Source organism: Bubalus kerabau, chromosome X, assembly GCF_029407905.1.
Source record: "Bubalus kerabau isolate K-KA32 ecotype Philippines breed swamp buffalo chromosome X, PCC_UOA_SB_1v2, whole genome shotgun sequence".
Lineage (NCBI taxonomy): Eukaryota > Metazoa > Chordata > Mammalia > Artiodactyla > Bovidae > Bubalus > Bubalus kerabau.
Genome location: NC_073647.1, coordinates 4084504 through 4097115, shown reverse-complemented (window position 1 = coordinate 4097115; position 12612 = coordinate 4084504). Strand labels below are relative to the sequence as shown.

Here is a 12612-nt window from a genome sequence, read left to right as displayed (position 1 = left end):
GATGCTTCCTAAGGCCCACTTGACTTCACATTCCAGGATGTCTGGCTCTAGGTGAGTGATCACAACATTGGATTATCTGGGTTGTGAAGCTCTTTTTTGTACAGTGCTCCTCTGTATTCTTGCCACCTCTTCTTAATATCTTCTGCTTCTGTTAGGTCCATACCATTTCTGTCCTTTATTGAGCCCATCTTTGCATGAAATGTTCCCTTGGTATCTCTAATTTTCTTGAAGAGATCTCTAGTCCTTCCATTCTATTGTTTTCCTCTATTTCTTTGCATTGATCGCTGAGTAAGGCTGTCTCATCTCTCCTTTCTATTCTTTGGAACTCTGCATTCAAATAAGTATATCTGTCCTTTTCTCCTTTGCCTTTCACTTCTCTTCTTTTCATAACTATTTGTAAGGCCTCCTCAGACAACCATTTTGCCTTTGTAAGTAAGTTAGGTTATTCTAAATTCAATACAATTTGCCATCTGTTTTTGCAACCCATAGGGTTTGAATATACCCTTTATCTTCATATATGTTAAAGGTGTAGCAAATAGTGGCTATAGCTATGGTCTTCACATGTAGACACTGTGTAGTATATGTAAGATTTATAGCCATGCATATATTTTTTTCAGTTAGAAGATAAACTTCATATTATATGTTTTATATTTGACATACTTAATATGTCTTATTATTAATCACTTAATAATAATAGCATTTATCTAGGGAGATATATTTAAGGATATATGGGTATTTAAAAGTATACACAGGGCTATAACCATGTGTTTTTTTTTTTAATTCTAATCAGTTTATGCAACAAATCATGAAGGAGTTATGTCGTTCTTTAGACATGATTTGAAAAACCAGTGTTTTTCTTCAACAGTTAACTGAACAGTATTTTTAAAACCTAAGGGCTTTCCTGATGGTTCTGCAGTAAAGAATCTGTCTGCCAATGCAGGAGACATGGGTTCAATCTCTGGGTGGGGAAGATCCCCTGGAGAAATAAATGGCAACTCACTACAGTATTTTTGCCTTGGAAATCCCACGGACAGGAGCCTGGTTATTTAGTGACTAAACAACAATAATCATTTGAAATAGAAACAAAACATTATTGTAAAAATAAATTACTCAATGCTCATGTTATTTTTCTTACTGAAAACTTCATCTTCAATGTAAACTCTTATAGAAACTAGCTAATGTGATACTGGTGATGATACAAACATCCTTACCTTGTGCTGGTATCTAGTGTCAAATGCATGTTTTATCAAAAGATTCTTTATGACAGAGATAGCTGTATATCTGATCTCATAATTGTCTTGAAGAGCAATGGAGGTTTCCCTCAGAAGCAGACCAACCAAGAAGTGATGCTTGCAATACTCATCTGATAAACTGTATTCAAGATTTGAATCTGCAGTACAATGAAATTTAAAACTCATTTATAAAACTATTCAAAGATCACTTTAACATTAAAGTACTATATTACTTAGTAATATGTGATCATGCTAGCAAGAGCTATATTTTTATTGTAAACAAATATGAACAATATTTTATCATATGGAATAAGCATGCAAAATTTTACAAGATACAAGCACTCGTCATTGGGGCCAGATGATAGCCTTAATGACAATTTCAGTTGGTAAAGTAGTTCCTAGAATTCTTTTTTTTTCTAGATGCTTTTCAAATCTTAGGATAAAACCTAGAATGAAAGAATACTATATTTGGCAATGTTTTAACACATTTCTTCGTATCTGAAGAGATTTAGTTACAACTAAAAAATGGAGTACTTCTAAACAACACTTGATTCACTCATCTGTTTATATTTGTGAAGCAGAAAGAGAAACTAGACAACTGCATCATTATAACAGTATAAACTATCGAATGTTTTACTAAATGTTACATATTGGCCCCAATTCAATAGAGTACAAGAATGGTAAGAAAAACATCCTCATCTCACTCAAATTCATTACACAAATACAAATCTTTTATTTCATAAAATTACCACTTCCAGCTCTTTTCTTCACTTCCTTTTAGATCCTCCATCCACTTTAAATCCCAGCTGCTAATATCCTGGTTGGGACTTGCCTTATAACTTCTCAGAAGGAGTTGTGACCGAGTACAGGCATTTCTACAGGAAACTTCTGCTATCTTTATTTCCTTTCCCCTACCCTTTAATTTTAGTGAGGCCACAAAGCTGAAGGATATGTTTTCTGTTTCTTTTCTAGTCTCTTTAAAACTTAATAGGATGCTATATATTCAACTAGGATTTAATAAATGCTAAATCAGATTTAATCCTAAATCCTCACCCCTTCCTTTCCCTGAATTCCTCAAGCTATCAATAAATGATGGGGAAAGTATCTGAGCTATACATGCTCAGACTCTATTATAATAAGGGAATGGTTGAATAGGGGTGGTTGGGTTTTTTAATATTTTTCTCCATTTTCACTGGCAGCCATTCAATCACTAAAACCACTGCTCAGCAGTGGTCTCTACTCCCCGAGAGACCAAGACAGCTGGTGTTCTTTCTGCCATTGGTCATGGTCTTTTGTGACTCACCATCACTTTCTCTGCACAAGGGTCAGTACAGACTAACTCAGGTTGCCTTATCTGGGTCGACTGTACAATGGCAGTAAGGTTTTTTCACTTGAGGGATTTGAAGAAAACCAATAAGGTAGTTTCATCCACACCTTCAAAAACTGTGGCCAAGAAGTATTAAACAGGGTCAGAGAGAAGGGAGGCGAGCTTGGGAGAGATGACATACACTTGAAAAAAAGATACCCATCAGTCCCCAAGGTGGGCCAAAACATGTTTTCTGAGGATGGTGTTTTAAAGTTGATTCTTCTAGCAATCAACATCGAAGCTTATTTGTTTTCTTTATTCAAAAAAATAATTTTATTGGAGCATAGGTTGCTTTACAATGTTGTGTTAGTTTCTACTGTACACCAAAGTTGGAGAAGGCAATGGCAACCCACTCCAGTGTTCTTGCCTGGAGAATCCCAGGGACGGGGGAGCCTGGTGGGCTGCCGTCTATGGGGTCGCACAGAGTCGGACACGACTGAAGTAACTTAGCAGCAGTACACCAAAGTGAATCAGCTATACATATATCCCCTCTGTTTTGGATTTCCTTCCCATTTAGGTTGCCACAGAGCACTGAGCAGTGTTCCCTAAGCTATTCAGTAGCTTCTCATTAGTTATCTACTTTATACACAGTATCAATAGTGTGCACATATATACTGGAATATTACTCAAGCTGGTTTTCAGAGTTATCAAATACACTGCCTCCTAGGTTTTCTGGATGCATTAAATAAAGCCTCATCTTGGCTAGGGAGGATCTGAAAAGCAAACAAGGCCCCCATCCATCTTAGCCATTCATGAAATCAATTGTTTTTAAAAACAGCAAACTACTTTAGAGTGAACCGAGTTAAACCTACCTACTGAAGTCAAACGGTCCACCGCAAATGAAAAAAAATCTAATTAATATATGAAAAGAAAAGGGACAAATAAAAAACATAGTAACATAAGAATAGTGCTACACAACAAAGCAGTCAATAAAACTAGCAATGGAGATAACTGAAGGCATTTCATAAATTTCATACATACATATAACTATTTTATTCTGCTTTTATAATTCTCTTCTGAGATTCCATTCAGCAGAAGTGCATTTATGTTTTTTTCAAAATTCAGTCTCATATAAGAATCCAAACAGTACTACAGAGAGCAATTTTATTAGTATCTGATGTCTGTGTTTAAGCAGCAATCTATGTAACACATGGAATTTCTTCGCACTATGAATACTACCACTGACGCTATGAAGGAAATGCAGAGTACCATTAACGAACTGTTATTATTCTTCAGATAGTAACAATTCTGAGATTACCTCTAGAATCACTGGTTTAACTAGAAAACATACTATACTAGCGCTAGCAAAAAAAAATGAAAACACAATTCCAAATGATGGAAAACAGAAATACATACCTTGAACTCGCTGAAGTTTAGGTTTGGCAAAAGCCATTGGCAAATTCAGAGGAATATAATGTTCATGATTGCAAATTGTTTGCAGAAATTCAAACTTGTATTCAGCCAGAACCTAAGCACAAAGAAATTATACATGAACTCCTATATAGTAGGCATTTACTATTTTAATAATTTAAAATATTAAATTTTAATGGGCTTCCCAGGTGGCTCTAGTGGTAAAGAACCCGCCTGCCAATGCAGGAGACACAAGAGAAGTGGGTTCGATCCCTGGATTGGGAAGATCCCCTGGAGGAGGAAATGGCAACCCACTCCAGAATTCTTGTCTGGAGAATCCCATGGACAGAGGAGCCTGGTGGGCTATAGTTCATAGGATCTCAAAGAGTTGGACATGACTGAGCAACTGAGCACACATATTCTAAAATAATTAAATACAGAGCATTAATTTTCAAAACAGAAGTGTTTAGTATTTTAGGTATACCTTGAAATGTGACCTGTGCAGTAAAGAGTCAACAATGCAGGCTCAAGACTACTTTCCTTAAAAAGGCCTGCTTGTAAGGCTGCTCATTGGCTGGCAATTGGGAAATTGGATTTTTTTTTAATTATGTAAGTTTCAGATACACAACATCATGATTTGACATCTGTATATACTACAACGTGATCACCACCACAAGCCTAGTTACCATCCATCATCACCAAACAGTTCACACCATCTTCACCATTGCGCCCACCTCCACCCCCCCCGCCCCCCCCCCCCCGCCAAAGTCTTCCCCTCTGGTAACCACTAATCTGTTCTCGGTATCGATGAGTTTGTTTTTGGTTTTTCCGTTCACTTTTTTTACACTCCACCTATGAGTGAAATCATATGGTATTTGTCTGAGTTATTTCACTTAGCATAATACCTTTAAGGTCTGTCCACATTGTAAAATGGCAGGATTCCATTCTTTTTACATCTGAGTAGTATTCTATTATACATATATCCACTGATGGCCATTTAGGTTACTTCCATATCTTGGCTACTCTAAATAATGCCACAGTAAAATAAACATAGGGGTGCATATAATTTTGAATTAGTGTTTTCATGTTCTTTGAATAGATACCCAGAAGTGGGAAAGTTGAGTCATATGGTAGTTCTATTCTTAATTTTTCAGGAATCTCCATACTGTTTTCCACTGTGGCTACGCCAATTAACAGTCCTTCAGTGTACAAGGGTTCCAATTTCTCCACATCCTCTCCAACATTTCTTTCTTCTTTTCAATAATAGCTATTCTAACAGTTTGTAAGGTGCTATCTCACTGTGGTTTTGATTTGCATTTCCCTAATGATCAGACATTACTTTGCCAACAAAGGTCCATCTAGTCAAGGCTATGGTTTTTCCCGTGGTCATGTATGGCTGTGAGAGTTGGACTGTGAAGAAGGCTGAGCGCCGAAGAATTGATGCTTTTGAACTGTGGTGTTGGATCCAACCAGTCCATTCTGAAGGACATCAGCCCTGGGATTTCTTTGGAAGGAATGATGCTGAAGCTGAAACTCCAGTACTTTGGCCACCTCATGCGAAGAGTTGACTCATTGGAAAAGACTCTGATGCTGGGAGGGATTGGGGGCAGGAGGAGAAGGGGATGACAGAGGATGAGATGGCTGGATGGTATCACTGACTCGATGGACATGAGTCTCAGTGAACTCCGGGAGTTGGTGATGGACAGGGAGGCCTGGCGTGCTGCGATTCATGGGGTTGCAAAGAGTTGGACACGACTGAGCGACTGAACTGAACTGAACTGAATGATCAGTGATGTTGAACATCTTTCCAAGTGCTGTTGGCCATCTTTATGTCTTCTTTAGAAAAATGTCTATTCAGATCTTCTTCCCATTTTTAAATCAGGTGGTTTTTATTGTTGTTGAGTTGTATTAATCCATGATGGATATATGATTTGCAAATATCTTCTCCTATTCAGTAGGCTGTCCTCTCTTTTTGATGATTTCCATCACTGTGTGGAAGATTTTTGGTTTGATGTAGTCCCATTTGCTTATTTTTGCTTTTATTTCCCTTGCCTTTGGAATCAGATCCACAAAAACACCTCTAAGATGGATATCAGTGAGGCTACTGCCTACACTTTCTTCTAGAAATTTTATGATTTCAGGTCTTACATTCAAGTCTTTGCTGCATTTTGAGTCAACTTTTCTTTATGATGTAAGATAATGGTGTAGTTTCATTCTTTTGTATATGGTTATCCAGTTTTCCCAATGTCATTTATTGAAGAGACTTTTCCTGCATTGTATGTTCTTTGCTCCTTTGTTGTATATGTGTGGGTATGGCTTTCCTGGTGGCTTAGATGGTAAAAAATATGCCTGCAAAGCAGGAGACCTGGGTTCGATCCCTGGGTTGGGAAGATCCTCTGGAGGAGGGCATGGCAACCCACTCTAGTATTCTTGCCTGGGGAATGCCCACGGACAGAGGATCCTGGGGGGCTGCAGTCCATGGGGTTGCAAAAAGTCAGACACGAGTGAGCGACTAAGCACATGCATATGTGTAGGTATATCTCTGGGTTCTCAGTTTTGTTCTCTTGACCTGTGTATCTGTTCTTACGCTAGTACCATGCTGTCTTGATTAATATATCTTTAGTATAGTTTGAAATCAGTGAGCATGAAACCTCTAGTTTTGTTCTTCCTATTTTTGGCTATTCAGCATCTTTTGTGGTTTCATACCAATTTTAGAATTATTTGTTCTATTAATAGCTCTGTGAAATATGCCACTGGAATTTTGATAGGGAATACACTGAATCTGTAAACCACTTTGGGTAGTATGAGCATTTTAACAATATTAATTCTTCCAATCCATGAATATGGAATATTTCCATGTATTTGTGACTTCTTCAGTTTCTTTCATCAATGTCTTATAGTTTCAGTGTACAGGTCTTTCACCTCCTTGGTTAAATTTATTCCTAGGTATTTTATTCTTTTGGATGCAATTGTAAATGGAATTGTTTTCTTAATCTTGTTGATAGTTTGTTATTAGTATATAGAAATGTCACAGATTTCTGTATGCTGATTTTGTATCATACAACATTACTGAATTCATTTATTAGTTTGAACAGAGTTTTGGTATAGTCTTTAGGGTTTTCAATATATATTATCACATCATCTGCAACTAGTGACAGTTTTATTTCCTCCTTTCCAATTTGAATGCCCTCTCATTCTTTTTCTTAACTAATTTCAGTGGCTAGCACTTCCAATACTATGTTGAATAAAAGTGGTGAGAGTAGGCATGCTTGTCTTATTCCTGATCTTAGAGGAAAAGAGCTCAATTTTTTCACTGTTGAGTATGATGCTAGCTATAGGTTTATCATATATGGACTTTATTATGTTGAGGTATGTTCCCTCTAGACCCACTGTTCAGAGAGTCCCTTATCATAAATGGATGTCAAATTTTGTCAAAAGTGTTTTAAGCATCTAAATTTCTTTGTACTTCTGGAGTTTGAAAATACAACTAAAGGTATATATATACAGCATATTCCAGGAACACACACATTACATCTATTAAGATGATTGTATTATTTTCATCCTTTATTTTATTAATGTGATGAATCAGGTTTATTTGTGGATGATGAACCATCATTGTATCCCTGAAATAAATCCAATTTGACCGTGTTGTGTCATACTTTTAATTACTGTATTATTATATTATTATTATTGTATTATTATATTCAATTTGCTAATAGTTTGTTGAGGATTTTTGCATGTTCATCAAAGATATTGGCATGTGATTTTCTTTTTTGTGGTGTGGGAAATTTTATCTTGATACCAACATTCCCTACAAGGTAAGGTTGTACCTTCTGTGCCAGCCTGTTCAGCACCATGCAAACAATGTGATTTATGGTGAGCTTTCCTGTCTTTCCTTTCCAGGACTCTGGAATTATGACCAGCCTCCAACACATAACTAGCCCCAATAAAAATCCTAAGTTCTGAGTCTCAAACAGGCTTCCCTAAAGAGAAATATTGCACATAATGTGGCTCAATTTTCACTGCTGGAGAGAGGATGTGCTCTGCGTGCCCCTTAACATGAGGGAGGGTGCTCAGGAAGCATGCACGTAGATTGCCAAGGACTCCACTTAATGTCTTTCCCCCTTACTGATCCAGCTGAGCATCCTTACTCGGTCACTGTAATGAATCTTAGCCATGACTATGACTATATGGGACCCTCAAAACCCTATCCATTATTCTCTGCTTTGAGGTACAACTACACTCAAAGTACCTATAGGAAAACAGCAGCTCCAAATCCTCCAGAGGAGAATACATGTCACCCTTGGTCTCACACTCTAGTGTTTGACACCCACTATAATTATGCCCTTGTAACTTACCTTAGGATCTTTGGGGCTGAATCCAGATATATAGTCATTTATCAAATTGAAAACAAATCCTCTATCCATTAGGGTCAGACAGCGCTATAGGAACCAAATCAAAATGAACAGTTAGTTACCTAATTCTAGTTTTTAAAATTCAACACATTTAAAATTTTTTCCACATTAAGCGGATGACATTCTCACTTTTACAGATAACAGAAAAATTTTCAAAGATTTACACGACCTTAAAGAGATAAAGAGCAAATGACTTATCATTGGAATTGGGACTCAACTGTGTTCTTTTCAAAATAAGATGTATATATATAACATCTTATTTTGAAAATAAGATATATATTTTCTTATATATATGATAAATATTTGAAATATATATACATACACACATATACACATTCAAATACATATATGCATACATATACACATATATATGCAATCTATTTAGCTATACTGCCTCATTTTGGTTCATTCTCAAAGCTCAAAGTGAACTATAGGGTGGTCAGTCAGCCATTGAAAGGTGGGGCGGGGCTTGCCTATGTGAACATTTCAGGCCAAAAGGGAAGTTTTTCTTAGGGTTCTGTGAAGTCTTGGCCTACAAAACATTCGTCTTGTGTGATAGCCATACTAGTTATTCATATTTTCCTGCTGTCACTCTCCTAGTTAAGGCTTTCATTACCTTGCACCTGCACAACTGCAGTTATCCTGCTAAGCTGTCTTCCTGCCACTAATCTTTCCATCTAATTGCTTCCAGATTCATCTGTAAGTCCTAACCCTAATCATATCCCCTTTCTTCCCAAAAGCTTTCAATAGTTCCCTGTTGCCTCTAATATAATTTCAAACTCCTCAGCTTGGCATTCAAGGAAACCACAGCCTTGTCCCAAACTTCTTTTTCCCATTTTATCTACTTATTATCCCCTCAAGATGCACTGTGCATTCCCACTTCCAAGTCAGTGCTCATACCAGGTCCAGCTAGCAATTCTATCACTACTTCTACAGAATCCTGCCCATTCTTCAATGATGAAGCCCATCTTCGAAGAAGCCCATCTTCATTACTCTACAGGGCCCTTGAAACACTTTATAGTAGCTTGTATTTTACTTATTATTTTGCTGTTCTCACCTAAAGAGGATAATATGTTGTTTATGTTCCCCATGGTACCCAGAACATTCCTGGGAAATAGAAGGAACTCAATATTTGATTAACCAGCTGTGTGCATCTTGTCACCTCTCCTTTCAACTTTCCCTGCCTCATCACCTCTCACCTGGATTAATGAGGTAGGCTTATATTTACCACTCATCCAAGATCATTTTGATGATCTACTGGGTTTGAGACAATGTATTACATTCTAGAGAAATCCAAAGGCAAATAAATAACCCATGGTCTTTAGTCTTGTCCAATGGTAAATACAAATAAATATTGAAAATACAGCACAATAAAAAGTTACAGAAGTATGGAAAGGACGGGTAAACAACAGCAGAGGTGATCAGCCCTGTGTGGGAAGGTTAGGGAAGAGCTGAGCCTAAAAGATGAATAGACTCTGCCAGGCAGACAAGGGGGAAGGACTAGTCTTCAAACTGGTTGTCTTGACTCTGGCTTTTTCCTCACTTCTTTCAAAGGCTTTGGTAGATAGCTCCATGGTATTCAGCTCAAAATCTAGATTCCTTAGCCTGACATTCATGGCCTTTCATCATTTGGCATCAGATGGCCTTTCCACCTCTGCCTCCAGACAACCTAAATTTTGCACAATGACTTTCTTGCTCATTCCAAAACGATTCTTGAATATGCCTATCTCATCTCTGCTCGTGAATCCTCTACCTACAACACTCTCATCCCCGTTTTGGGGAACTGTTCTTCTAGTCTCTGTTCATATTACCTTGTCGTAATCCCTCCTTTTCTTGTTTTCCTATTGTATTTTGTTGTTTATATTTTCAGTATAATAGTCATCACACTTTATCATGTATATGTATTAGAATATAATTACAGAGACAGCCTCTCTCATCTTTGGACGCTCACACAGAAGACAGACAAATGTTTGTTGACTTGTAATGAGGTCAATACTGCTATTAAATCAACTATGTTCTACTCCCTAACATAGAAAATTTCAAGTTTTAACTCCATGAAAGAAACTGAGATCTTATATTTCAGATAGTCTCACCTTTACTTTAAAAAGATATGTGGTTGGTTTTTAAACACAAAAGGGCTCATGTAATAGTGTTAAAACTTTATTTTAGTTCTGGCAGAGAGGTCTTACATCAGAAAATCACACTGTAGAGATCTGAAACCTAGTGTGAATTTTTAATAAAAAAAAAAAAACACGGGTATGTTAGATATTAAAATTGCTTGGCTAGATTGTTGAGTGCAAGGTTCTTAAAATAAGGTTGAGACATGATGAAGGGCTCTGAGAAGACAGGGAGTGGAAAGAAGTAAGAACTAAGTGCATTACAAATCTAGGCCCCATCTCTGCAATAAATCAAATATTGCTATTACCCACTTTCTAGAACAATTGCATTCCAGCATTGCCCTTTACATACAGAGAATGAGAAAACAGAGCAGTGAGAAATGTACTATCTTAATAGTTTGTGGCATGTCTCAAAATAATCTTACTGACCTAAATTAACAATTTTCGTTTACATGTATTAGCAACAAGTAGATGGTGCTTATATTAGCAACGTGTAGAATGTGCTTTTAGTTCAAGAGTTACAAACTCAAAGGCCAACAGGGTCAGAGAAATTATTTAAATGTATAGAGTCTCAGGGGTTCTATTAAGGAGTGGTACAGACCATGGTAACCTAGAAGGTAAATGCCCCACCTAAAGGTCAAAGCAAACACCCTCTTCCAACAACACAAGAGAAGACTCTACACATGGACATCACCAGATGGTCAACACCAAAATCAGATTGATTATATCCTTTGCAGCCAAAGATGGAGAAGCTCTATACAGTCAGCAAAAACACGACTGGGGGTGAATTGTGGCTCAGATCATGAACTCCTTATTGCCAAATTTAGACTTAAATTGAAGAAAGTGGGGAAAACCACTAGACCACTCAGGTATGACCTAAATCAAATCCCTTATGACTATACAGTGGAAGTGAGAAATAGATTTAACGGACTAGATCTTATAGACACAGTGCCTGATGAACATTGTACAGCAAACAGGGAGCAAGATCATCCCCAAGAAAAAGAAATGCAAAAAAGCAAAATGGCTGTATGAGGAGGGCTTACAAATAGCTGTGAAAAGAAGCAAAAAGCAAAGGAGAAAAGAAAAGATATACCCATTTGAATGCAGAGTTCCAAAGAATAGCAAGGAGAGACAAGAAAGCCTTCCTCAGTGATCAATGCAAAGAAATAGAGGAAAACAATAGAATGGGAAAGACTAGAGATCCCTTCAAGAAAATTAGAGATACCAAGGGAACATTTCATGCAGAGATGGGCTCAGTAAAGGACAGAAATGGTATGGACCTAACAGAAGCAGAAGATATTAAGAAGAGGTGGCAAGAATACACAGAAGAATTGTACAAAAAAGATCTTCACAACCCAGATAATCACGAAGGTGTGATCACTCACTCTCACCTAGAGCCAGACATCCTGGAATGTGAAGTCAGCTGGGCCTTAGGAAGCATCACTACGAACAAAGCTAGTGGAGGTGATGGAATTCCAGTTGAGCTATTTCAAATCCTAAAAGATGATGCTGTGAAAGTGCTGCACTCAATATGTCAGCAAATTTGGAAAACTCAGCAATGGCCACAGGACTGGAAAAGATGAGTTTTCATTCCAATCCCAAAGAAAGGCAATGCCAAAGAATGCTCAAACTACCACACAATTGCATTCATCTCACACGCTAGTAAAGTAATGCTCAAAATTCTCCAAGCCAGGCTTCAGCAATATGTGAACCGTGAACTTCCAGATGTTCAAGCTGGTTTTAGAAAAGGCAGAGGAACTAGAGATCAAATTACCTACATCCGCTGGATCATCAAAAAAGCAAAAGAGTTCCAGAAAAGCATCTATTTCTGCTTTATTGACTATGCCAAAGCCTTTGACTGTGTGGATCACAATAAACTGTGGAAAATTCTGCAAGAGATGGGAATACCAGACCACCTGACCTGCCTCTTGAAAAACCTGTATACAGGTCAGGAAGCAACAGTTAGAACTGGACATGGAACAACAGACTGGTTCCAAATAGGCAAAGGAGTACGTCAAGGCTGTATATTGTCCCATCATGAGAAACATTGGGCTGGAGGAAGCACAAGCTGGAATCCAGATTGCTGGGAGAAATATCAATAACCTCAGATATGCAGAAGACACCACCCTTAT

At 37.5% G+C, this 12612-nt stretch overlaps 1 protein-coding gene across 6 annotated transcripts in view; it reads right to left on the bottom strand.

The window, feature by feature from the left end:
- LOC129640271 (dedicator of cytokinesis protein 11) overlaps nucleotides 1–12612 on the bottom strand; it is a 223093-nt gene that overhangs the window by 84623 nt on the left and 125858 nt on the right. For 5 of the 6 annotated variants that reach the window (XM_055565486.1, XM_055565485.1, XM_055565481.1 and 2 more), the window contains 4 exons: nucleotides 8307–8390; nucleotides 3955–4066; nucleotides 3411–3449; nucleotides 1212–1390 (listed from right to left, as the gene is read on the bottom strand). In XM_055565486.1, the coding sequence (XP_055421461.1) occupies nucleotides 1212–1390; nucleotides 3411–3449; nucleotides 3955–4066; nucleotides 8307–8390 (414 nt within the window). The remainder of the gene's footprint in view (nucleotides 1–1211; nucleotides 1391–3410; nucleotides 3450–3954; nucleotides 4067–8306; nucleotides 8391–12612) is intronic. The other variant, XM_055565482.1, reaches the window with a different exon arrangement.